The sequence below is a fragment of the Cupressus sempervirens genome, chromosome 3 (assembly GCF_028749045.1).
Source record: "Cupressus sempervirens isolate cs-2001-9-10 chromosome 3, ASM2874904v1, whole genome shotgun sequence".
In the NCBI taxonomy this organism is placed as follows: Eukaryota; Viridiplantae; Streptophyta; class Pinopsida; order Cupressales; family Cupressaceae; genus Cupressus; species Cupressus sempervirens.
Genome location: NC_143120.1, coordinates 803,244,264 through 803,267,429, shown reverse-complemented (window position 1 = coordinate 803,267,429; position 23,166 = coordinate 803,244,264). Strand labels below are relative to the sequence as shown.

The 23,166-nt window shown below is 35.4% G+C and overlaps 4 protein-coding genes across 9 annotated transcripts in view; 1 reads left to right on the top strand and 3 right to left on the bottom strand.

The window, feature by feature from the left end:
• Positions 1-23,166, top strand: part of HIT1 (Membrane trafficking VPS53 family protein) — a 262,895-nt gene that overhangs the window by 189,997 nt on the left and 49,732 nt on the right. The window lies entirely within an intron of this gene.
• On the bottom strand, positions 5,809-6,843 carry LOC149569237 (uncharacterized). The gene is made up of 2 exons (XM_089821989.1): positions 6,705-6,843; positions 5,809-6,569 (listed from the first exon to the last, which is right to left on the bottom strand). Exons 1-2 carry the CDS (start codon positions 6,736-6,738, stop codon positions 5,986-5,988), a joined length of 618 nt encoding a protein of 205 aa, XP_089678115.1. The 5' UTR covers positions 6,739-6,843; the 3' UTR covers positions 5,809-5,985.
• On the bottom strand, positions 6,775-7,562 carry LOC149569236 (uncharacterized). The gene is made up of 2 exons (XM_089821988.1): positions 7,215-7,562; positions 6,775-7,110 (listed from the first exon to the last, which is right to left on the bottom strand). The coding sequence occupies exons 1-2, from the start codon at positions 7,545-7,547 to the stop codon at positions 6,775-6,777; spliced, it is 669 nt and encodes a 222-aa protein (XP_089678114.1). The 5' UTR covers positions 7,548-7,562.
• LOC149569235 (uncharacterized) lies at positions 7,600-9,271 on the bottom strand. The gene is made up of 4 exons (XM_089821990.1): positions 9,166-9,271; positions 8,327-8,975; positions 7,972-8,204; positions 7,600-7,854 (listed from the first exon to the last, which is right to left on the bottom strand). The coding sequence occupies exons 2-4, from the start codon at positions 8,941-8,943 to the stop codon at positions 7,658-7,660; spliced, it is 1,047 nt and encodes a 348-aa protein (XP_089678116.1). The 5' UTR covers positions 8,944-8,975; positions 9,166-9,271; the 3' UTR covers positions 7,600-7,657.

Below are 23,166 nucleotides of genomic sequence, written 5' to 3'. Positions count from 1 at the left end.
AATATTAGAATGTTTCTAATATTTAGTTAGTTGTAGTTATTTGTTAGCTTTCTTCAGCTTTCTTTTAGCTAGAATAGAATATTTCTATTATTTACGATTATTTCCTAAGGAAACATTGCTTTATTCTTTTGTAGATATAAGCCTCTTGTTCTATGTTAATAACAAACAAATATTTTTCAATTACTTTGTAATATGGTATTAGAGCCAACACTCTAATTTTTTGCGAAAATAAGTATAATTTCATGGTTGAAATTATCTGCCTTTTATTTTCAAAATTATTTACATGCATATTTGCTTCCAACTCTCTGTATAATCCTACTAGGGTTTCCGTTCTGAGAGATTTGAATCCACCTACTTTTGGTTCGGTTTTGCAACCCATTTTTGTCCAAATCAGCCTACTTTTTCTGCACATTTTTGCCTTTTTTTGCAGCAGGGTCATTTTTGTTCAAAATTCTAATTTTTTGGGTTTGGAAATTTGTTTTGATTTGAGATTCTTGGTGGGTTTTTTGAGAGCTCAGCTGGGTTGTCATCAGATTTTTCTGGGTGCCTTGATTTTTGTGCCTCAATTTTTGAGCCAACCAATCTAGAAACTGACAACATATTCTAGCTGGGTTTTTCGAGCTCTCTTTTGTGTCACCCTTCAAATTTTCAAGGTCTCTACTTTTTGAGGGTTGCATGTACTTGCATGTTGTTTGCATGTGATGCTTTACCATGCAAAGTCTTGTGTTTTGCCTCCCTTAAAAATTTTGGTGGGTTTTCATAAATTTTTTCCTCAAAAAAATAAATAAATTTTGATGGGTTTTCATTTTTTCTAATGAGTTTCTATAAATTTTCCATTAAAATTTTTTGATTCTGTAATTTGCAAAGTTGTGTGGGATTCCTTTGTGGGTATATAATTTTTTCCTCCAAAATTATCTGTTGGGTTTTATTGTTTTTCCTTAAAATAATGAAGCTTTGTATTGTTGGGTTTTGATTGTTTTTCACCCCAAAAATCATGTTGGGTTTTGATTGATTTTTCATCTCAAAAATCATGTTGGGTTTTGATTGATTTTTTACCTCAAAAATCATGTTGGGTTGTGACTGATTTTTCACCTCAAAAATCAATGACTTTTTGCAGTTTGTTTTGGAGCATTATGCTCATCTGCAAAGTTTTGGAGCATTATCCAAAGTGCCATTAGTAGTCTTCTCAACAGAGGTCCTCTGCTCCAGCTTCAAAAGGCTCTAGGAAGAAAAACATTCAATGCAACTATTGCCACAAGTTTGAGCACATGAAGGTTGAATGTCAGATGCGCTTAGCTGCTCTATATCTAAGCAATCTGGTTCACAGCCCATAGCGAACAATGTGGAGCACCTTGAACAGACAAAATCTACCTTTTGCGCTTTTTGACAACTTTGTGCTTTGGATAGATTAACCATTAACGGAGGGTATTATGATAATAGATGGTTTCTATTATCTCTGTTTAGTATCTAATGGTTATCTATTGTAATCATCTATAAATATTAGAATGTTTCTAATATTTAGTTAGTTGTAGTTATCTGTTAGCTTTCTTCAGCATTTTTTTAGCTAGAATAGAATATTTCTATTCTTTATGATTATTTCCTAAGGAAACATCGCTTTATTCTTTTGTATATATAAGCCTCTCGGTCTATGTTAATAACAAGCGAATATTTTCCAATTACTTTGTAATAAAACATTCATAAAAATGTATAGTTGAAGTAAGGGTTAATGCTTCCTCTTTGATTGTAGTTAATGAGAAATGCTATGTTATTGAGTTAGGAAAAAGTATGTTGATTGTTAGCACAAAACATTCTAGAATCAGAGTTGGCATTGAGTCAATGTGAAATTGAGTAGGGTTCAATTTTCGGTGCCTAAATAAGTTATTCTTCAGACTTGTTGGCCTCTGGAAAACCCTAGACACATTTTTGTATTACTAAAAATAAGAAAACCTCACGTTTTTCTTATTTAGACAAAAGCTCATATTGCATTAGCACACATTGTTTTAGATGAGAATTATGAATTGAAATAATAAAGATCTCATTTTGTTTTAGACAAAAAGTAAGTGTAAAAAAGCAATAGTTTAATTGTCTCATGACATTTCTGCATGACCAATAGGGAAATGAGTCAAGTGTTGCCAAATAACTCGGCTTGAAGGATGAGAGGAACTTAGATTCTTGTCCTTCCAAGCACCTAGATGTTGGGTGATGATAATATTGGATAGCTAAGCTGGACACATGGCTATGGTGGTTGGATGGTTTGGTCCTATGAATTCAGAGAAAAAGAGCTTTAATATATTACAAAGAAATGTGAAAAGATAGATCAGGGTTAAGAAAGAGCTGAAAAAAGAATATTATCTATTTATCATAAAGAGTCATCAAAGCAAACCCAAGAATAGTGTAATACATCTACCATTAACATACATGATCAAGTATTTTGCATAAATCAAAATAAGATTCATCCCATATCACATCATTAACTACACTAGCATCAAGAACTTAGAACATTCTTAGGTAAAGGACAATACGATCTCAAAGAGATACCAATTATTGACAAAAAAGCATGTTCGTCAAACTAAATATCAGACCATTCTTGGCATTCATCATCAACATTGTGCCAATAGACATTGGCTTCTTACATAAATCTCTAAGGGAGTACACATTCAAGCTAATACTAAGGAAAGGAAATGCAAGAGTTCAAGAAACTATATTATTTACTGCTTAACGTGTCTTAAAATCATCAATTTTGTGGATCATAATAATGGCCCAATTGCTACATTTATAGGTAACAAGACCTTATATCATAGATCCCAAGAATGAAGAAAGAAGACAGAGAAAATGTAATCGTGAAGTCTGAATCCTTGAAGAAGTGGTTGGTGTGCAAGTCTTCCTTTGTACTCTATACTTCATCCAGATCCCATATCTTTGCCTTTAATGCTGGGTCGACATTTTGCCCCATTGTCAGCTATGTGTACCTTGTCTCTAATGTGAAAATAGTGCCAATACAACATGGTAGATAAAACTTGTGCGGCACCTTCTCACTATCACTTTAGTGACAACTGTACTATTCCTTTGTGTTAGGAACCATGCTTGCAGTTCAGCCTGCTTAAATGCGAGTAATGAGATGTCTTTTGATGTAGGTTCTCTCGGATGTGACACTTGAAAAACTTACTCCTAAAGAATGCTGTAATAGGAAAACTTGGGATGCCTGAGGTCCCTTTGGGTACAAAGAATAATGAATGAAAGAATGTGAGGATCATTCGCCCTCAGGCAGTGGTCTTGTATGTTCAATTTTTTTAAAGCAAGCTATCAAGGAATCTTCGTTTGAACTGCCCACCAATTCAATCCAAAATCTAGCCTCTTGTAATATGTTCTTTGCCCCTTCGATGCATGCTTTCAACTTCTTGGCCATTTTCTTGGCATATGATACAAAAATAGATAATTGAATATAATCATCCATTACCTGCTCCTCTAAATTTTGGCATGGACTGAAATTCTCCCAATCCACTCAAACTTTGCCAATAGAGAATCCAAATATGCTTGGCCATTGATAGTATTTGAATAGAGACCAACGTATGTTGTACAAAAGCAACAAAGGCTGTGGTTTGGTTATGTACCAGCAATGAGCTTCACGGAGTCCACATTGCCTGAATATAGGCCAAGAAAGAAGTTATTAGGAAATTGGAAGAGGAGAAAAGAATAGAAGCATAAAGGTCATGCCTCCTAAAAGAGAAGAAACAAAAGGAAAACAAGACCCTTCAAAAATTTGGGGGGGAAAAGTGCAAGATAGAAAAAGAAAGATGAATTCCACTAAAAGAGGTAGAAGAAAAAAGAAGGCAAGAAGAGCTCCATAAACAACAGGAGGAAAAACAAAAAAGGAAAGAGAAGCAGGCTGCCAGATCCCATCAGTAAAAGATGGTGCTAACCCATCCCAAAACAAATGGTATGATCTCAGAGCCGATCCACACCGATGAATCAACAAGTCCTTCGGGTGTGAATCAAAGAAGAAATGATGAGCCCTAGCAATTGTAAACTCGCGATAAAATGCTCCAATCTTTGTTAGTGGTTCATCACAAACAACTCAAGAATTAGAAGATGGCTCCAATCTCCAACTCTGAATAGCTGACTAGGTAGATAGCCTGCTAAGCCTATCCGCATACCCAATCACATAATCTCTATCATGAAACAAGTGGAGGTGTTCTGCCTTAAGTGCCTCCAAAGCTCTTTGGATGCTTCTCAAGTCTCAAATATTGTTTAAGTATGGCTTCAGTCGGATCTGGTAAAGCCGATGCTAGTATGTGAAATGTGTTTACACATACATATATGTATGTTTATGTCTATACATACACACACACACGTGTGTGTGTGTGTTTTGATCTCCACATACTGACATCATAGATTAGATTAAGCTATTTAATGTAGTATGATCAAGCCTACATCGAGCTGCATATTTATATGCTATGATTATTTTATCTCATTCATTGAGCATTGATAGTATGATAGTAGTGTCATTGAATGTATCCATATTATCGACCAATCAGTATTGCAATAATATTATTGTGGATGCTTAGAATACTATCAGGTTTACATTGTATATGAGCGCCCAGAATTATCGGTCCTGCCTTGAGAATCGTCCAGACTTAGATTGAGCCTTTGCTAGTATAATGTTCTTGTCATATTAGTTGAGTTTAGTTATGGTTTAATTATATTTATGTAGGGACATGGCCCTACATATCATATAGAGTCATGTCTTTACATAGATGTGACTATTCCCTTTAATATATATATTGAATCGATTCAGTGGAGAGCATATCGATAACAAGGCAATATTACTATCTATTGCATCTTCTATTTACCAGCGATCATCTCTTCTATATCTGCAGTCACCACAAGTTGGAAATTATTAGGAGTGTGCAATATAAAGTACAGATTGGAATTTCAGAGGAACACATACATTACAAATATATATATATATATATATATATATATATATATATATATATATTTGTTTATAAATTAAAATTAAAACTCTCTCACATATCTTATATCCCTTGACATGATATCAGAGCCTAGTTGGTAGAGAGTTTAAAACAAATTGTGAAATTATCTCCCAAGATCTTTGAAATATTTAAAAACTATTCAAAAGTGCAAACATGGTGAACAGAGTCAAGTTAGAAGACAAAATTGATGGAGCATCAAACTTCGTAGCCTGGAGAATACGAATCATGATCGTTCTTAGAGAACTTGAATTAGAACAATATGTGGAAGAAAACAAAACTATGCTTGAAAGTGAGACAGCTAAAACAATATGGTAAAGACACAACAATAAAGCTGTGAAAATTATAATTGATTCTGTAAAAGATCATATTCTTCCATTTATAGCAAAATCTACAACCACATATGAGATGTTAATGACTAGTCAAAATTCATATGAAATCAATAATGCAAGCAGATTGTTTACCTTCAAAACACAACTCCTTCATGTTAAGATGAATAAAGGAGAAATTGTTACATCATATTTCATGAGTATATCAGAATCAAAGTAACAAGAATCGGAATCGGCAAGGCCGAATCGAATCGTGAATCGGCAATGAATCGGCGATGAATCGGCAAATTTGAAAAAACCCTTTAAATTTAAAGATTTTAACAATTTAAAACTTATTTCATGCACCCTTTATTGAATATAACTTAAACACACTATAACATCATCAAATAGAAGTTAAAACTTAACATACATAAACATGGAACATAAAATCCATCACATATGTAACTATGTTATCTAAAATGTAAATTGTAGGCTAGCTGAAGTAAATAGAAATCAAATGATCACAATGATTTAAATCATAGAATGTATGTAAGATGATCCATAAGACATCAAATCATAAATGTATGTAAGAATCTAAGATGAAGATCCATGAAAGTTTGAAACATATGTCTATCAATGATTCAGTATCAATATCTGTAAACAAAATATAAAAACAAGGCTCCAGCTCAAGCCTCAGACTCATAGTCATCATCATCATCCTCAACATCATCCTGAAGCTCGGCTGCAGCCTCAGCCTCAGCCTCTGAGTATCCAGTCTGCCTAGTAGCAAGGCGTCTAATGTAGGTCCTAGAGGACTGCCGAGCCATATCTCCCACATGTAAGATGGGCTCATGAACGTCGCTAGGGCCTGTGCCTGTGCGTGCACGTGTGCGTCTACCGATGCCTGAAGAACGTGCTCTAGCTGCCTTAGCCTCTATATCCACCTGGTCAACCCACACACGGTCTTCCTCAGTGAAGACTGGATCCACAACCTCTGTGAGCCACTCTGATTCTGGATCAATCTCCTCTAGAATGATCGGAGAGGAGTCAGTGCCCAAAATCTGTCTGATCCTAAGACGGAGGTTGTAATGAACAAAGACAATATCATTCAACTTCTGCACTGTCAACCTGTTTCTCCTCTTCGAATGGATGTGCTCGAACATGGACCAACTGCGCTCACATCCAGAAGCGTTGCTTGGCTGACTCAGAATACAAATGGCAATTTTTTGAAGTTTTGGGGTTGTGGCCCTAAACATTTGCCACCATCTATCTGCAATAAGGGAAAAATTGAAAATAGAAACAATTAGTCTCATTTACAAATTACAAGTTAACTCTAAAATTACATAATCAACTTTAAGATTAGAATCTAGATTCATGAACATTGAATATATTATTTAATTTTTACCTGGCTGTAGTGTTGTCTGAGCATTTATGGCCATCCTGCTAGAGAAAAGTGGCCCCTCTTTATTGTTGAACTAGTCTAGCTCAACAATCGCAGCAGCGCTATCTTCATCGCTACTCAACCTCTGAATCACTGTGTATAAGCCAGTGAGAACCTCCGCATCCGCCTTGAACTCAAGACGGAAACGATATGCCGGATTCAGAAAGTAAGCTGCTGCATGGATGGGTCGATGGAGCTGATTCTGCCATCTCCTATCGATGATGTCCCAAATAGGGCCATACCTCTCCTGCACTCCTGCATATTGGGCTCTGATGGCCTCTTTGGCCCTATCCATGCCCTCATAAATGTAGCCCATAGAGGGCTTCTCCCCATCAGCAGTTCGTAGCAAAGCTACAAGGGGCTCAGTGACCTACATATAAAGTAAAACAAAAAACTTGAGTCAAAACTTAAATATAAAATAATATAACTTAAAGTAAAAGTAAAATACTAAATGTTAAATTGCAATAAATTTACCTGTAGGATTTCTCTAGCGGGTTTCCAAAAACCATCCTCATCAAATATGCAATCCGCCACATCTATCCCTACAGTGGTCGTAGCATAGGAAGAGGAAATCCACTCCCGCCCAACAAACATGCTCCTCAATTCATCCCTTGATGTCAACAAGGACTGCAAGGTGATGAAATTCGAGGCAAACCTCGTGATACCTGGGCGAGCTAACTCTTTGCCTTCTATGTACTTCCTCATTGTGCTAAGGACAAATGAATGATTATAAATGAATTTACATATGTTTTTTGCCCTTTCCACACATGACTTGACAAACTCAAGTTTGCCAATTTCCTCCAACATGAGGTCAACGCAATGTGCCGCACAAGGGGACCAAAATATGGTGGGGTGCCTCTCGATCAAAAGTTTACCTACAACAATTTTAAGTCAATTAGAAATTCAAATTTCAAAATTCAAATAAATTTATTTTCAAAACTTGAAAAGTTAAAAAGTTTACCTGCAGCAACATAACTTGCTGCATTATCCGTCACCACTTGGATCACATTTTGTTCTCCCACCTCTGCTATGACTTCCTCAATAGCCTCACATAAGTATGTGGCATTTTTTACATGTGCGGAAGCATCAATGGATTTGATGAACATGGTATATCCTACAAGTAACAAAACAACGAATTAGAATATTAAAATTGAATGGATCATCAACAAATTAGCATTCAACAAATCAAAATTTACAATTATGTATGTAGGAAAGTAGAATGATCAATTACCTCCACAGGATACAAGAAAATTGAGGAGTGTTCTATTCCTCCTATCTGTCCAACCATCAGTCATGATGGTGCAACCCTTTGCAATCCACTCCTTTCGGTTCTCCTCGAGCTCAGCCCTCATGTCCTCTACCATCTCATCCAAGAGGTATCCGCTCAACTCAGCCTCAGTTGGGGCTTTAAACCCCGGACCACAAATAGCAACCGCGTCTATCATGTTCTGCCAATAAGGAGCCCTGTCACAAATAAAAATTTAGATGTCAAAGACTCAAATTATAAAACAAGTAAATATAATTAAAGTTTTACTTTTACTTTTAATTTTAACTTTAAAGAAAACAACGAAAAAAGAATCAATTACCTGGCTGCAATAAATGGAATGTTGCAAAAGTACCAAAATTTGCATATCTCCTTTCTGGCAGCATCATGAATTTCCTTGTTCAAACCCATGCCCTCAAGCATGGGTTGGGAACCAGGAGTAGTGCGGGGCACAAAGTAACTATCCATTCTGTTTTTCCGCACTCTAGGCTGCAATAGGTTGGTGTGGGACTCTGTCTCAGTATGTGACCGACTAGCACTAGCACGAGCAGAAGAACTAGGATAAAAAGGAGGCCTAGAAGAACCCTCTCCAACACAACCTACAGATGCAGAAGCTGATGCAGATGCAGATGTGGATGCGGCTGCAGATGCGGATGCGGGAACATGGGAGCCAATACCCCTTAACCCTTCAAGTTGCATTTTCCTATTGGCTTTGTCTTTTTCAATTTTTTCTAATGCCATTAAGCAAGTGCATTTTGCCTCAGGAGTTTGGTGAGTGCAAATTGTAACATCGTGTCCAGGTATAGCAGCAATGTGGTATTTCAATCTATAAATACCCCCAGAAGTTATTTTTTCTTTACAAAAAATACATTTTGTTTGATATTTGGTTCTTCTAGGAAACTCTTCGTTATATTTCCAACATTCATCTTTTCTACCCATTGCGAATTTGCAAAAAATGAAAGCAAAGGCTGCTGCAATAAAAATTTATATGTAAAATATCAAAGTGTGAAGCTAATAAAAGCTACAAAACAACAAACCCTAGTTTGCAACTTAGTAAAAATAAAGAACATTCAAGATCTAAACTAAAAATCTTGAAAACTATAAAAATTTAACAAAAAATGCATAATACACTAACATGCAAAAAAAAAAAAGAGCACTTACCTCTTGCAAATGAGTTGAGGAGTGTTGAGATTGGCTCCCTAATGCTCCCAATGCAATTGATGGCCTCCCCAAATGGATTGCTGATCTCTTTTGTGCTCTTTCTTCTTGCCGGTTAGAAACCTATGGCTTTTTTTTTTCTTTTCTTCTCTCTCACTTTTCCTCTCTTCTACTCATGTTAAATAAATAGAAGGCCCTTTAGGGTTATAACAAAGAGAAATGGTCAAAAACAAAGTAAAAAAACCAAGCAATTTTTTAAAATTTTACAACTCTATACTTTATTGGCCGCGGGCGATTCCTGCCGATTTTTCCAGGCGATTCATGCGATTTTTTGCCTGAATCGCCTGAATCGGCGATTCAGGCGATTCACTTGAAGAAATCGGCAATGGCAATTTCCGACTCCAAAAAAATCGCCATTGCTGAATCTAATCGCCGAATCGCCGATTCAGGCGATTTTATGGCGATTCTCGTTACTCTGATCAGAATTGAGAGACCAACTTTCTACACTTAGAAATATTGTAGATGATCAAGAATTATCATTGATTAACTCTTAAAGGGTTGCCAGCTACATGGGAATCCTTCATTCAAGGGATTAGTGCACGTCCTACTTTAACAAAATTTGACCAACTCAAGAATGTCTGTACTCAGGAAGAATCACGATTGATTACAAGAGGAATCAATCTTATTAAAGAAGAGGAAATTCAAGCCTTGCATGCAAACTCAAATAATGAAAGGAAAAGACATTTCAAGAAGAAAGAGGAAGAATTACGATTGATTACAAGTGGAATCAATCCTATTAAAAAGATGAAATTCAAGCCTTACATGCAAACTCAAATAATAAAAGGAAAAGACATTTCAAGAAGAAAAAAGGAAAGCAAAAATCAAAACTATAAGAAAGAGATTTGTAAAAAGGCTAATGCTGCAAATCTGACAAATTTGGACTTACATATATTATTCAGAAAGAAAGAAAGTCCTTGCCAACATATCTGAAGTCAAGGAAGCTGAAAACTCAATATTCTTCCTTACTTTATCAAACTCTAATAAAAATACTTGGATGATTGATAGCAAAGCATCTAGACACATAATTGGATTTAGATATCAGTTTGAAATGTTTTAAGGACACTCAATTGAAGAAGTGACATTAGGGGATAATTCCACTTATCCTATGAGAGGAATTGGAACCTGCTCAGTTCATCTAAAATCTTGAGTTACTCCACAACTAAAAAATGTTCTATTTGTACTAGGTATCAAGAGAAACCTAGTCTCTATTTCAGGCCTAGCAAATCAAGGGTATTGTGTCACCTTCCAAGAAGATAAGGTCCTATCTCGGCCTAAGAATTCAAATATTAAAAATGCAATTTCTATTGGATTTAGTGATGGAAGCCTATGTAAACCGTGTAACTCTCAAAACCTAGCCTTAAATCACGAGGTTGTAAAGAGCAATGAGATCGGGCACAGAAGACTAGGTCACCTGCATTTTCGTGCTCTATTCCATATAAAAGATTGTGAAAGGCATACCTAACCTAAAATCTGAATATGATGGAACATGTAATGGCTCTGCATTAGGAAAGAAGTCTAAAACATCCTTCGCTCATAGTAAACACAAATCAAAGATTATACTTGAACTCATTCATATTGACTTGTGTGGACCAATGCTGGTACCTTCCCTAGGGGGATATTTGTGTTATATCATCTTTGCCAATGATTATTCTAGGAAAACCTAGATCTATTTCCTAAAACTGAAAGAGTCAAATGAAGTTCTATCTAAACTCAAATAGTTTACAGCCTTATTCAAAAATCAAACCGGGTAGAAAATGAATATTCTAAGATCTGATAGTGGAGGAGAATACATTTTTGAAAACTTTAAAGAGTTCTGCATATGTGTTGGGATTAAGAGGGAGTATACAGTACCATATAATCCTCAATAGAATGGAGTGCCACAAAGGAAGAACAAAACTATTATTGAAGCAACTAAGGCCATAATGCACGATCAAAATCTTCACATAACATTCTAGGCTGAAGCCTCCAATACAACAGTGTACATTCAAAACATATGCCCTCATTCATATCTAGAGAATGTAACACTTGAAGAAGTCTTCTAATGAAACAAAGCTGATCTAAGTCACCTAAGAATCTTTGGCTGCCCTGTATACATTCATATTCCTAAAGAGAAAATGACTAAACTAGAGCCCTCATGAAAGAAAGACACATTTGTTGGTTATAGTGAATCTTCCAAAGCTTACAGAGTATACATACTAGGGTCAAGGACAAATGAAATCAGTTGAGATGTTAAGTTTAAAGATGTTGCATATAAAACTTTTTTTAATATAGAAGATCCAAATGATGATCCCATCATAAATTTAAATGAAAATTATATAATTGAGAAGGAGATTTGTACAAAAGATCATGGACCCACAACACCTAACCCTAAGTATGTCTCAAATCCACCCAACAAGAAAAGACCATTATGGGTGAGGAAAATGAATGAAGAAAACAATGTGGTTCCTGATGAAATATTCAGAGAAAGTAAGAAAACAAGAAGTTACTCATCTAAATGAGCCCACTCAATCAAAATCTTTAGATGTTGAAGAAGCTTTGAAACCAAGCCAGGAAAGATGTCGTAATTGAGGAATACCAATCCATATTAAAAAATGACGTTTGGGATATTGTACCAAGACCCAAAGATAAATCCATTGTCTCCTCAAAATTAAACAGGCTCCTAATGGTAGTATTGAAAAAACACAAAGCCAAATTTGTGGCCAGAAGATTCTCTCAAAAGGCTGGAATTGATTATGAAGAAACTTTTGCCCTTGTTGCCTGATATACATTTTTCATAACCATCATTACAATTGTTGCATCCAAATGGTGGATGATACATCAGATGGATGTGAAGACGACATTTCTAAATGGTGTAATTGATGAAGAGTTATACATGGAACAACCATAAGGGTTTGTTATCCATGATAGGAACACACATGTATGTAAACTAAAGAAAGCTCTCTATGGCCTTCAAAAAGCCCCCAGGGATGGCATGAGAGAATAGACATTTACCTTATCAAACTGGGATACTCAAGAAATGAAGTAGATTCTAATATATACTTAAAAATATCCGAGGGTAATATGCTAATATTTGTTCTCTATGTTGATGATCTTCTAATATTAGGGGAAGATCACCTTATTGCAAAGTGTAAAAAAGACCTTACGTTTGAATTTGAAATGAAAGATTAGAAGTATGGCAGAAGGAAGACTATATTTTCCTAAACCAAGGCAAGTATACTATTGATATATTGAACAAATTTGGTATGAGGAATTGTAAACCATTGTCCACACATATGGAGACAAATCTTCATAAGCTCAAAAGTGAAGCATCTAAATCTGAAGCCACATATCCTACTTACTTAAAACAGATAATTGGATCTCTAATGTACTTGGTGAATACCCGCCTTGATATTTGTTATGCTGCAAACACATTTAGTCAATTTATGTGTGAACCTAAGAAGATCCATCTCATGGAAGCCAAGCACATTTTGAGATACTTACGAGACACTATTGAATTTGGTCTAAAATATGACAATATTGAGTTACAACTTCAAGAGTATTAAGATTCTGGCTGGGCCGACAATTCTATTGATCAGAAAAGTACTGGAGGATGTTGTTTTAGTCTTGGGTCTACTATGATATCTTGGTTTAGCAGGAAGCAATCTGCAGTCGTTCAGAGTTCTACCGAAACAGAGTACATAGTGGCATCTATGGGAGCTTGAGAAGTAGTCTAGTTTAGGAAGTTATTGGTCGAACTATATGGGAAACCCCTGAATTCCACAACTATACATCGTGATAACTAAAGCTGCATTAAACTCTTAGTAAATCCACTCCTCCATAACAGATCCAAGCACATAGAAATTTCCTATCACTACATCAGAGATATGGTGGACATAAATGTTATCAAGTTGGTATATATCAGCACTGAAGAGCAGACTACCAACATATTTACCGAACCTCTTGCAAAATTGAAAGTGGAATATTTCAAAGGTAAACTTGGTATGACTAATAGGTAAATGTAACTCCTACGATTAAGTCTCAGTTTTGTTTAATATGTATATGTAGATATCCCTTTATGTTAAGAGTTACTATTGTGCACGTGTATTATTTTATGAAAGGTGACGATCTTTCATTGAATTGGACATAATGTCTCTATTGTATGGTGACAACCTTAACAATAGATTGACCTGTTATCATAAGACTTCATTACGTTGTTGTCCTAGAATGTGCTGAAAATTATGATAACAAAAGAATCAGGATTGACTTCATTAAGTTGTTGTCCTAGAGTGAGCCGAAAATCATGATGCTACTTGTGTTGTTAATTTCTTGAGTTCTCGGTCCATTGTCATGATAAACTACATTACCTTGTTGTCTTGGACCGTGTCAGAAATCATGACAGTAAGTGAATCATGATAAAACTATTTTAGAAAACTATATTGTTTTTTAGATCAAGATTGATTATCTGATAGATTTTGTTCTTGTCCCGGAAGGTGCTGGAAATCAGATAATCTATATTCTTAAAAGGATGTACTTGTTGATAAGCATTTTTGATGCAAAATGAAATATGAGATTATTGAGATTCAAAAATTGATCATATCCTCCCTCGCCAAGAGGGAGTGTTAAAGTATAGCTTCAGTCGGATCTGATAAAGCTGATGCCAGTATGTGAAATATATTTACACATACATATATTGTTAAGGAACATGGATCTGATCTAGAGAGAATGATAGTTATTAATAGAGTATGTCTGAAGGACCATATTGCAGTCCTTGATTTTTCAAGGTTCAACCTTTAGTATAATTGAAGTGATATCTCAGATTAATCTGAGAATTAGATAATTCAGAATATAGCAGAGTATGTAACTGTACTTTAATATAGTTGATCACAGCAGATATTAATATTGCTAGATGTATTTGTCTGAACTATTGAATGCTTGTTCTGAGTATGAGATTGTCGTCTTTATTGATATCATCTTAGATAGGCACTGATAGTGGTCTCAAATATGTTTTCAAAGGATGTAAGCACTTAGGGATATGACTGTTACGTGGCTCATACCACGTAGGGTCATAACCCTACATGGATATTACCTTGTCTGTAGACCAATAATAAGAGAATAGTTCCAATATAACTAATCGTTATTACTTGATATGAATTGTACTCAGCCATTGAGGGATGTAAGGAAGTTTTACTCTGTCGAATGTAGACAAAGATTCATATAATATGTACATGATTACATTTAAACTTATATATATATATATATATATATATATATATATATATATATATATATATATATATATATATATATATATATATATATATATATATATATGTATGTATGTATGTATGTATGTATATAAATGTGTATATGTGTGTATATATATTTATATATGTAATCTTTCACATAGATATACATATTATATTAATCAATTTTCTATATGATATAGTATGCTTCAATCTGAACGAAGCTACTTCCTCAATAGTCCCTCTTAGCAAGAGAAGATTGAACAACATCTTATAGATGTATTACATCAATAAGATTTCTAGATTGAGTACATTTATTTCAAGGAAAATGTGAATTATCTGATTTCCTTACACTCTGAGTCAACAACAAAAGAAGTCAATCAGATATAACCCTTGATCTTAGGATGACAATGAAGTCTTCAATATCACAAGTATTACAACCTTAGAAACATGTATAGACCAACCTGATGCACGTGACATCTGACACACTTCGGAACAAACATATACTGTAGTCAGTCATGGTAATAGATCAAGAACTTTAACAAAAAACCTATCTCAATACCATGATATCTGACATAGTCCGAGACAACTTTAAAAGGGGTCAATCATGATATGTAAGTTATTACACTTACCAATATAATTCAAAACACACTAAGTGTTAATAAATAAACATGCTATATATAGTATATAGATATCCTACACAATCTGGGGCATCAACTTAATATTGTCAATCTTGATACAGTAGTTATCATGAATTTTGGCTCAATCTAGGACATCAAATTAATGTAGTCAATCATGATAACAAGTCATACTATTGTTGAGGTCATTACCTTACAATAGTGACCTTACTCATTTTATGAAGGATAGTCACCTTTCATAACATAACACATAAATGCAATATTGCAACATTAAATAGTCATGACTATATTAATTTCATAATGTGGAAATTACATTTCAGAAATTTCAAGTACAATTTAGTCATACCAAGTTTACTTCTAAAGTACTCCACTTTCAACTTCCCAAGAGGCTTGGTAAATATGTCAACATTCCGTTCTTCAGTGCTGATGTAGATAAATTTAATGACATCTCTGTCTACCATATCTCTTATGTAATGGTAAGGAATCTCTATATGCTTGGATCGATTATGAAATACTAGATTTACAAAAAGTTTGATGCAATTTTGATTATCATAGTGAATTACAATGGGATTTAAGGGCTTCCCAAATAGTCCAACTAGTAACTTTCTTAGCCACACTACTTCGCAAGCTCCCATGGAAGCAACCAAATATTCTACTTTAGTGAAACTTAGAGTAACTGTTGATTGTTTTCTATTGAACAAGGATATCATAGCTGATCCAAGACTGAAATAACACCCAGTAGTATTTTTATGATCAACATAATTGCCTGACCACTCAGAATTTGAATACCCTTGAAGTTGTATCTCAACATTCTCATACTTTAGACCAAGTCCAATAGTACCACATAAATATCTCAAAATATGCTTGGCAGCCATTAGGTGAATCTTCTTAGGTTCACACATTAATTGACTCAATACATTACTAGCATATTAGATATCAGGGTGAGTGTTTACCAAATACATAAAGACACCAAATAATTTGTCTATAGTAGGTAGGCTTTGTAGGTTTTGAATCAATTGCTTCAATTTTAAGCTTATGAAGATTTGTTTCCATTGGAGTAGATAGATGTTTACAATCCATCAGACCAAATCTAATCAAGATATTAGAAGTGTCTTTCCTTTGATTTAGGAAAATGTAATTCTCCTTTCACCATGTTTCTAGACCTAGAAAATAGTGCAGAATCCCTACATCCTTCATATCAAATTTAGCCACAATTCCTTGTTTGCATTTTTCTATAAGATGATCTTCACCTATTATTAATAGGTCATCAACATAAAGAACAAGAATTAACATGTCACCATTAGATATTTTGAAATATTTGTTAGGATCCGCTTCATTTTTTGAATATCCTAGTTTGGAGAGATAGCTGTCTATTCTTTCATACCAATCCTTGGGAGCTTTCTTAAGACCGTAGAGAGCTTTCTTTAGTTTGCATACATATATATTTTTGTCATGAGTGGAAAATCCTTAAGGTTGTTCTATATATACTTCTTCAATGACACCATTAAGAAAAGTAGTCTTGACGTCCACTTGATGTATCTTCCACCCTTTGGACGCTACAATGGCAATAATGGCTCTTACAGAAGTATATCGGGCATATGAAGCAAAGGTCTCTTCATAATCAATTTTGGCCTTTTGAGAAAACCCCCTAGCAATAAATCTGGCTGCATTTTTCCATGCTATCGTTTGATGCATATTTTATTTTTAACAACCATTTTGAAGATACAATTGATTAAATTTAGGTCTAGGTACAACATCCTAGACATCATTCTTTAGGATGGATTGGTATGTCAAGTCCTCTTCAACATTTGATGGTTCAGTTTTAGTAAGCTCGGTCATAATTGCAACATAACATGTTTGATTTCTTGTTCTCTTACTTTCTTTAACTACTTTATCAGGTTCCACATTATTTTCTTAAATCATCTTTCTTGCCCATCATGGTCTTTTCTTGTTGGAAATTTCAGTATTTTCAAGATTAGATGATGATGAAGGTTCATAATTTTCTATATTGTTCTCCCTATGATTTGCAATTGTATATAATTCTGCGATTGGATTATCTTCAGTGTTTAGAGAGAGTTTATAAGCTACATCTTCTTCAAATTTAACATCTCTACTGATTTCAACTAATCTTTGTCTTAGAACATAGACTCTGTATCCTTTAGTGGTTTCACTATAGCCAACAAATATTCCATTCTTCCTAGAGGGTTCTAATTTAGTCCTCTTTTCTTTGGGAACGTGAATGTATATGGGGCAATCAAAGATTCTTAGATGGCTTAAGTTTGGCTTAATCTCTGTAAAGACTTCTTCAGGTGTTATATTTTCCAAGATTGAATGGGGGCATCTGTTTCGGATGTACACAACTATATTTGAGGCTTCAACCCAGAATGAAAATGTATGTTTTGATCATGCATTATGGCTTTGTAGCTTCAATGATGGTTTTGTTTCTCCTTTCTGCGACTCCATTTTGTTGAGGATATTAAGGTCCTATACACTCCCTCTTAATCCCAACAGAAATGTGGAATTCTTTAAAGTTTTCAGATATATATTCCCCCCCATTATTTGATCTTAGAATTTTTATTTTCTTCCTTGATTGATTTTCCACTAAGGTTTATAATTCTTTGAATTTCAAGAATACTTCATTTGATTTCTTAAGTTTTAGGAAATATATCCAAGTTTTCCTAGAATAATCATCGACAGAGATTACGTAATACAAAAATACCCCTAATGATGGTGTTGACGTTGGACCACATAAATTAGTGTGGACAAGTTCTAGTACATTTTTAGACGTATGTTCACTTGGAGAAAAAGACCTTTTAGTGTTCTTCCCTAGAGCACAACCTTTACAAATTCCAATATGTGCAGATTTTAAGTGAGGTAATATATTAGTAATCTTTCCTATAGTGGGTAGGGCACTGTACTGAAGATGTCCTAATCTTCTATGCCAAATCTCATTATGATTTGATATTTCATTGCTTAGTGCATGTTTTTTATTATTACATAGTTTGTATAAGCTACCTCTTTGGATCCTATAGGAATATCATTCTTAATGTTAGAATTTATAGGCCAAAGTAACACTTTATCTTCATAGAAGGTGACGTGATAGCCTTGATCAGTTATGTTTGAAATAAAAACCAAATTTCTCTTTATGCCCGGTACAAAGAGAACGTCTTTTCACTGGAAAGTAACTCCTGTTCTAATTTGAATTGAACAAGTCACTATTCCTTTCACTAGATAGGTGGAATTGTCTCCAATGGTGACCTCTTCAGTTGAATGTTCTTCAAAAGTTTCAAATTGGTCCCTAAACCCGGTTGTGTCTTGAAGCTCCTCTATCGATTATCCAAGTGTTTCTATTTGAGTTTAACTCACTTGATAAAGCTAGGTAGAATACAAGATTCTCAATTTCTTTAACTTCAGCTATGGTTACTTCAACTTTCTTTCTTTTTGGGGCAGAACTTGTGTGTATATCCAAACTTATCACACTTGTAGTACTGGACCTTAGAGAGATCTCTGTTTTTGTGTAGTTATTTCCTCTCTTTTGTTTAAATTTCTTTTTCTTCCCTTTGTTGCTTGGGTTTTGCATTTAGTGCTTAAAGTTCTCCCTCTTTATTCAAACCGATCCCTCTTGAGATTAGTCGAGATTCTTCTTGAGTGCACTTGTTCTTCAGTCGATCGAAATTAGGTAGACAAGGTCGACTGATGCATTGGATAAAAGATTACCATGAAATTGGTAATCCTCTAAGGGCTATTAGAGATAGCTCCAGATTGTCAACATTGTTTTCTATAGTAGAGATTTGATCTCTTAATTCTGCAGTTCTCAAGAAGTAAGATGAAATCGTCTCTCCTTTAATCATTTTGATATTTAAGAGCTGTTGTTTTAAAGTGAGTAATCTGCTTGCATTGTTGATTTCAAATGTATTCTGAATGGCTTTGATATCGATGGAAGAATGTGGTCATTGATAGCATCAATGATTTTTTTTTTTAGTCTTATTGTTGTGTCTCTTCCAGAATGTCTTATCTGGTTCATTTTCAGGCATCTTCATATCTTCTTCTATATAGGAATCCATTTCAAGTTCTTGAAATATTGCTATAATCCTGATTTTCCATGAAACAAAATTTGAAGCACCTTCGAGCCCATCTTCAACTCTAATGTTCACCATGTAGCTTTCTTTTTTATTCTGATTATGAATCTGATAGTTTTGACTCAATTTATTTTTCTCTAGTTAGGCTCTGATACCATGTTAAGGAATATGAATCTGATCTAGAGAGAATGATATTTATTAATAGAGAGTGTCTGATAGACTATATTGCAGTCCTTGATTTTTCAAGGTTCAACCTTTATTATAACTGAAGTGATTTCTCAGATCAATCTGAGAATTAGATAATTTAGAATATAGTAGAGTACGAAGCTGTACTCTAAAGTAGTTGATTGCAGCAGATATTAATATTGCTGGATTTACTTATTTGAACTATCAAATGCCTGTTTTGAGTATGAGATTGCCGTATTTATTGATATCATCTCAGGTAGGCACCGATAGTGGTTTTAAATATGTTTTCAAAGGATGTAAGCACGTAGGGGTATGACCCTTGCGTCGCTCATGCCACATAGGGTCATAACCTTATATGGATATTACCTTGTGTTTAGACCGATAACATGAGAATAGTTCCAATATAACTAATCGTTATTACTTGATATGAATCGGTACAAGTATTATGTATAATACTTAGCCATCGAGGGATTTAAGGAATTTTTATTCTGCCGAATGCAGACAAAGATTCATATAATATGCACATGATTACATTTAAACTTATATATGTATGCATATATATGTGTGTGTAGGTAATCTTTACATAGATATACATATTATATTAATCAATTTTTAATATGATATAGTATGCTTCAATCTGAATGAAGCTACTTCCTCAATATATATGTATGTATATGTTTATACATACATATATATGTGTTTCAATCTCCTTTACGTACTGACATCCTAGACTAAATTAAGTTATTTAATGTAGTATGATCAAGCCCAGATCAGGCTGCATATTTATATGCTGTCATTATTTTATCTCATTCATCGAGCATTGGATGACAAAAATGAGTGCACACAACAACGCCATACAGGGATCACAAAGATCACAATGGAAGACTCAACCACCATCCCAACAACCAACGAATCTCCAAACCCCACTACCCGAATTGAAGGACGAAAAATCACTATGACAACATAATCCAAAATCTTCGAATTTCAGAAGCAAGGAAACACTAGCAAACTGGTGCACGGGCACCTTGGAACATAGGGCCCTTACCATTTTCAATTTTGTTGTGATATGCTCCAAGGGAGCCTTTGTATTTAGAATAAAGGTCTAAGGACCTAGGTGTGTTTTGGCAACATTAAATAGGGGACAGGAAGTCATTAAATAGCCTTGGAATCTAAGTATTCCTTGTCATAAAGTAACAAGTGACCTTAGAGCTTAAGGGAGTCCTTGTCATTGGAGTCCTAGCATAGGTTTCTAACCTAGGAAAGGATCCCTAGCATTGAAAAGCTAAGGGATAGCCAATTTGGCAAGTAGGAGATGTTAAAAGATGAAAACAAGAAATTTGCATAAAAGTTGCTATGCAAAAAGTTGCAATTTTTGCAAAAACACTTCCAAGCATGTTAGAGGCCGATGGAAGCCCTAAATGTGAGGGGAAAAGACGTAAAAGGCCTTATTTAAACTTCTAAAACCCTAAAGTTGCCAGAGGTGTGTGTCAGTGTACGGACTGCATGCTGGAATGTTGATTTCTGATTGTAAAAATGCAAATTTGAGAGTAATGAAGGCTTTTGAGTATTAGTTTGGTTGCTGAATCGTTTGGGCATTGTAGATAGACCTCTTTTGGACATGTTTGCTTCAGTAGATTAGGCTTGTTTTTGTTTCCTTTCATTGTTTTGTTCTAGCCCGTTTGCTGTCCTATACTAGGCAGTTGGCTTTCAAAGAGATGTAACTCACTATCCCACTGTAGAAACAGTATGGCCTTTTGGGGTAGTGAGTGTACTCTATGTACTTCCAGTTGGCAAAAGGAAGGGCCCTCAAAAGCCATGGAAGCATTTTTAAGATCTTGTGCTAGGCAAGCCAGAGCATGCCCGACTAGGGAATATTGAGTTTGCAAAGCTTATTGCTTGCAAGGTTGTGGAGATTGCTAGAAAAGTGAACATGGAGGTTGAAGGGGAGTAAGAGAAGGTCCTTTGGAAAGAAGGATAAGGTGCTACCAATCCATTAAAGCACCTATTGAGTCCAATCAATAGACTGACCTTGTAATGGCCTAAAAACCCTTGAAAACCCTCAGATCTAGTAGAGGTATTGTACGACACCTTGGAGGTACAAAACCTTGAAAATCAGTTAGTGTTGGTAAATTGAATGGGAGTCTATTAAGAAAGTTTCAGTTGTTTGGTGGGTGAAATTGAAGAAATCCCTTATTTCTAGGAACAAGAGGGCTAATTGGGGCTCTTCCTTGTAGCCCTATTCTAAAGGGGAAGTGTGAAACCAGTAAGAAGGAAAAATGCACAAGGTTGCTTTATGCCATGGAAAGATGTGTTGAAAGGTCTTTCACCATCTCCATAACCTGGCAACTGGTGTACAAGGATTGACCTAGGAAGGTCTAGCTCAATTAGAAACTTAAAGTGTTCTCCACCTAGGGTGAGAACCGAGCAAATGACAAGAAGTGAAGTTTGATCAAGGTAGAGGAGTGGGGGCTTAGGACTGGGGGATCTCTGCATAAGAGGGATCCTACAGATTCACTTGGTGATCTGAACTTGTGTTTAGTTGATCCCCTCTCCTTATCACAAACCCATAGGGTACTTAAAACACCAAATGCGTTTCTCGAAAACCATCGGGGATACCCCCTATTTTTCATGCAAGGAAGTGCAACACTACCTATGAGGATCTGCCTTTCATGAGAGGAAATGCATCAAAGGGCATGAGGAAGTACCTAGCCCAATAGCCAAAGCACCCCAACACTGGTGTGGGTTTTCACGCAGGAAAGTACCAGAAGCCATGCGAGAAAACCCAAGACACTGCGCAAGCTTTTGCGTTCTCGTGCAAGAATGTACAATTTCGTGCAAGAATCCAAAACAACATGCTAGAAAACGTAAAGGTTAAAGGCTAAGGAATAAAGTTCCTCCACACCCAGGAGTATTGGATCCACATATCGAGGAAAGACGATCAAATAACCGAAAGATGGAAAGCCAAAATCTGAATTAAAACATTTAAACATAGTAGTGAAGGGAAATAATTGAAAGCAACATCGCAGTGTACAGAAGCAACATCGCAATGAATTGAAACAAAGAACTAAGTGTGCAGTTCCTACCAATCATAATAGCATCATGAGACTTCGAAGGTCCCAACCATCCCCTACGCATAACATCCCAAACTGCCAACTAGATAGTCTGAGTTGTCTTATAAGGGTGTCACTACTAAAGCATAATAACATCATAAGAACATGAAATCTGACATGCTAAACCAAAAGCAATAGATACTCCAACTAAGTAGATAACATCATCTAAACATGATATACAAACATTCCAATGAAAGCATAAACCACTAGAAAGTATACTCCGAAACTCGAAGTACCAAGTGAAAACATCCAGCAACGGTCACACTGGGACAATAGACCGTCTCTGTACACTGGTCCCCAACAGTGGTATAGGTTGCCATGCCTCCCAACCACTTGAAACCCATAGGTCCACTCTTGTCATGCTAATGGAGATAATGATCCAACCACAAACACACATAAAGCACGCCCATGGCTAACACTCATGCCAGATAGTAATGATGACTGAAACCAAGATCATGAAACAATGCAAGTACAACTGGTCCTGGTCAAACACTCAGTGAGCTACTATGTAGGGGCTGGCATCATGGAGAGTCACTTGGCATTGACAAGCCCAAGCTCGAATTGTGCAAATTCATCTCCTCGACAGAAGGCTCTAGCACAAAACATTTTTATTATCTTAAGTTTTATTACCACCCAGTTATCACTTAATTAAAACTTCCTCTACCAACCCTCTAGGCACAATGATCACCAGGCTGCAAGATAGAAGCCC

What these genes read in the sequence shown, in the direction of transcription:
- LOC149569237 (XM_089821989.1), bottom strand. Translation starts at nt 6,738, where the DNA reads ATGGCCATAAATGCTCAGACAACACTACAGCCAG. An exon ending in TCAGACAACACTACAGCCAG is followed by an intron (nt 6,570 to 6,704) that starts GTAAAAATTAAA and finishes CCCTTATTGCAG; the next exon opens with ATAGATGGTGGCAAATGTTT.
- LOC149569236 (XM_089821988.1), bottom strand. Translation starts at nt 7,547, where the DNA reads ATGTTGGAGGAAATTGGCAAACTTGAGTTTGTCAAGTCATGTGTGGAA. An exon ending in CCGCTAGAGAAATCCTACAG is followed by an intron (nt 7,111 to 7,214) that starts GTAAATTTATTG and finishes CTTTATATGTAG; the next exon opens with GTCACTGAGCCCCTTGTAGC.
- LOC149569235 (XM_089821990.1), bottom strand. Translation starts at nt 8,943, where the DNA reads ATGGGTAGAAAAGATGAATGTTGGAAATATAACGAAGAGTTTCCTAGA. An exon ending in ATTCCATTTATTGCAGCCAG is followed by an intron (nt 8,205 to 8,326) that starts GTAATTGATTCT and finishes TATTTGTGACAG; the next exon opens with GGCTCCTTATTGGCAGAACA. An exon ending in TTTTCTTGTATCCTGTGGAG is followed by an intron (nt 7,855 to 7,971) that starts GTAATTGATCAT and finishes TGTTACTTGTAG; the next exon opens with GATATACCATGTTCATCAAA.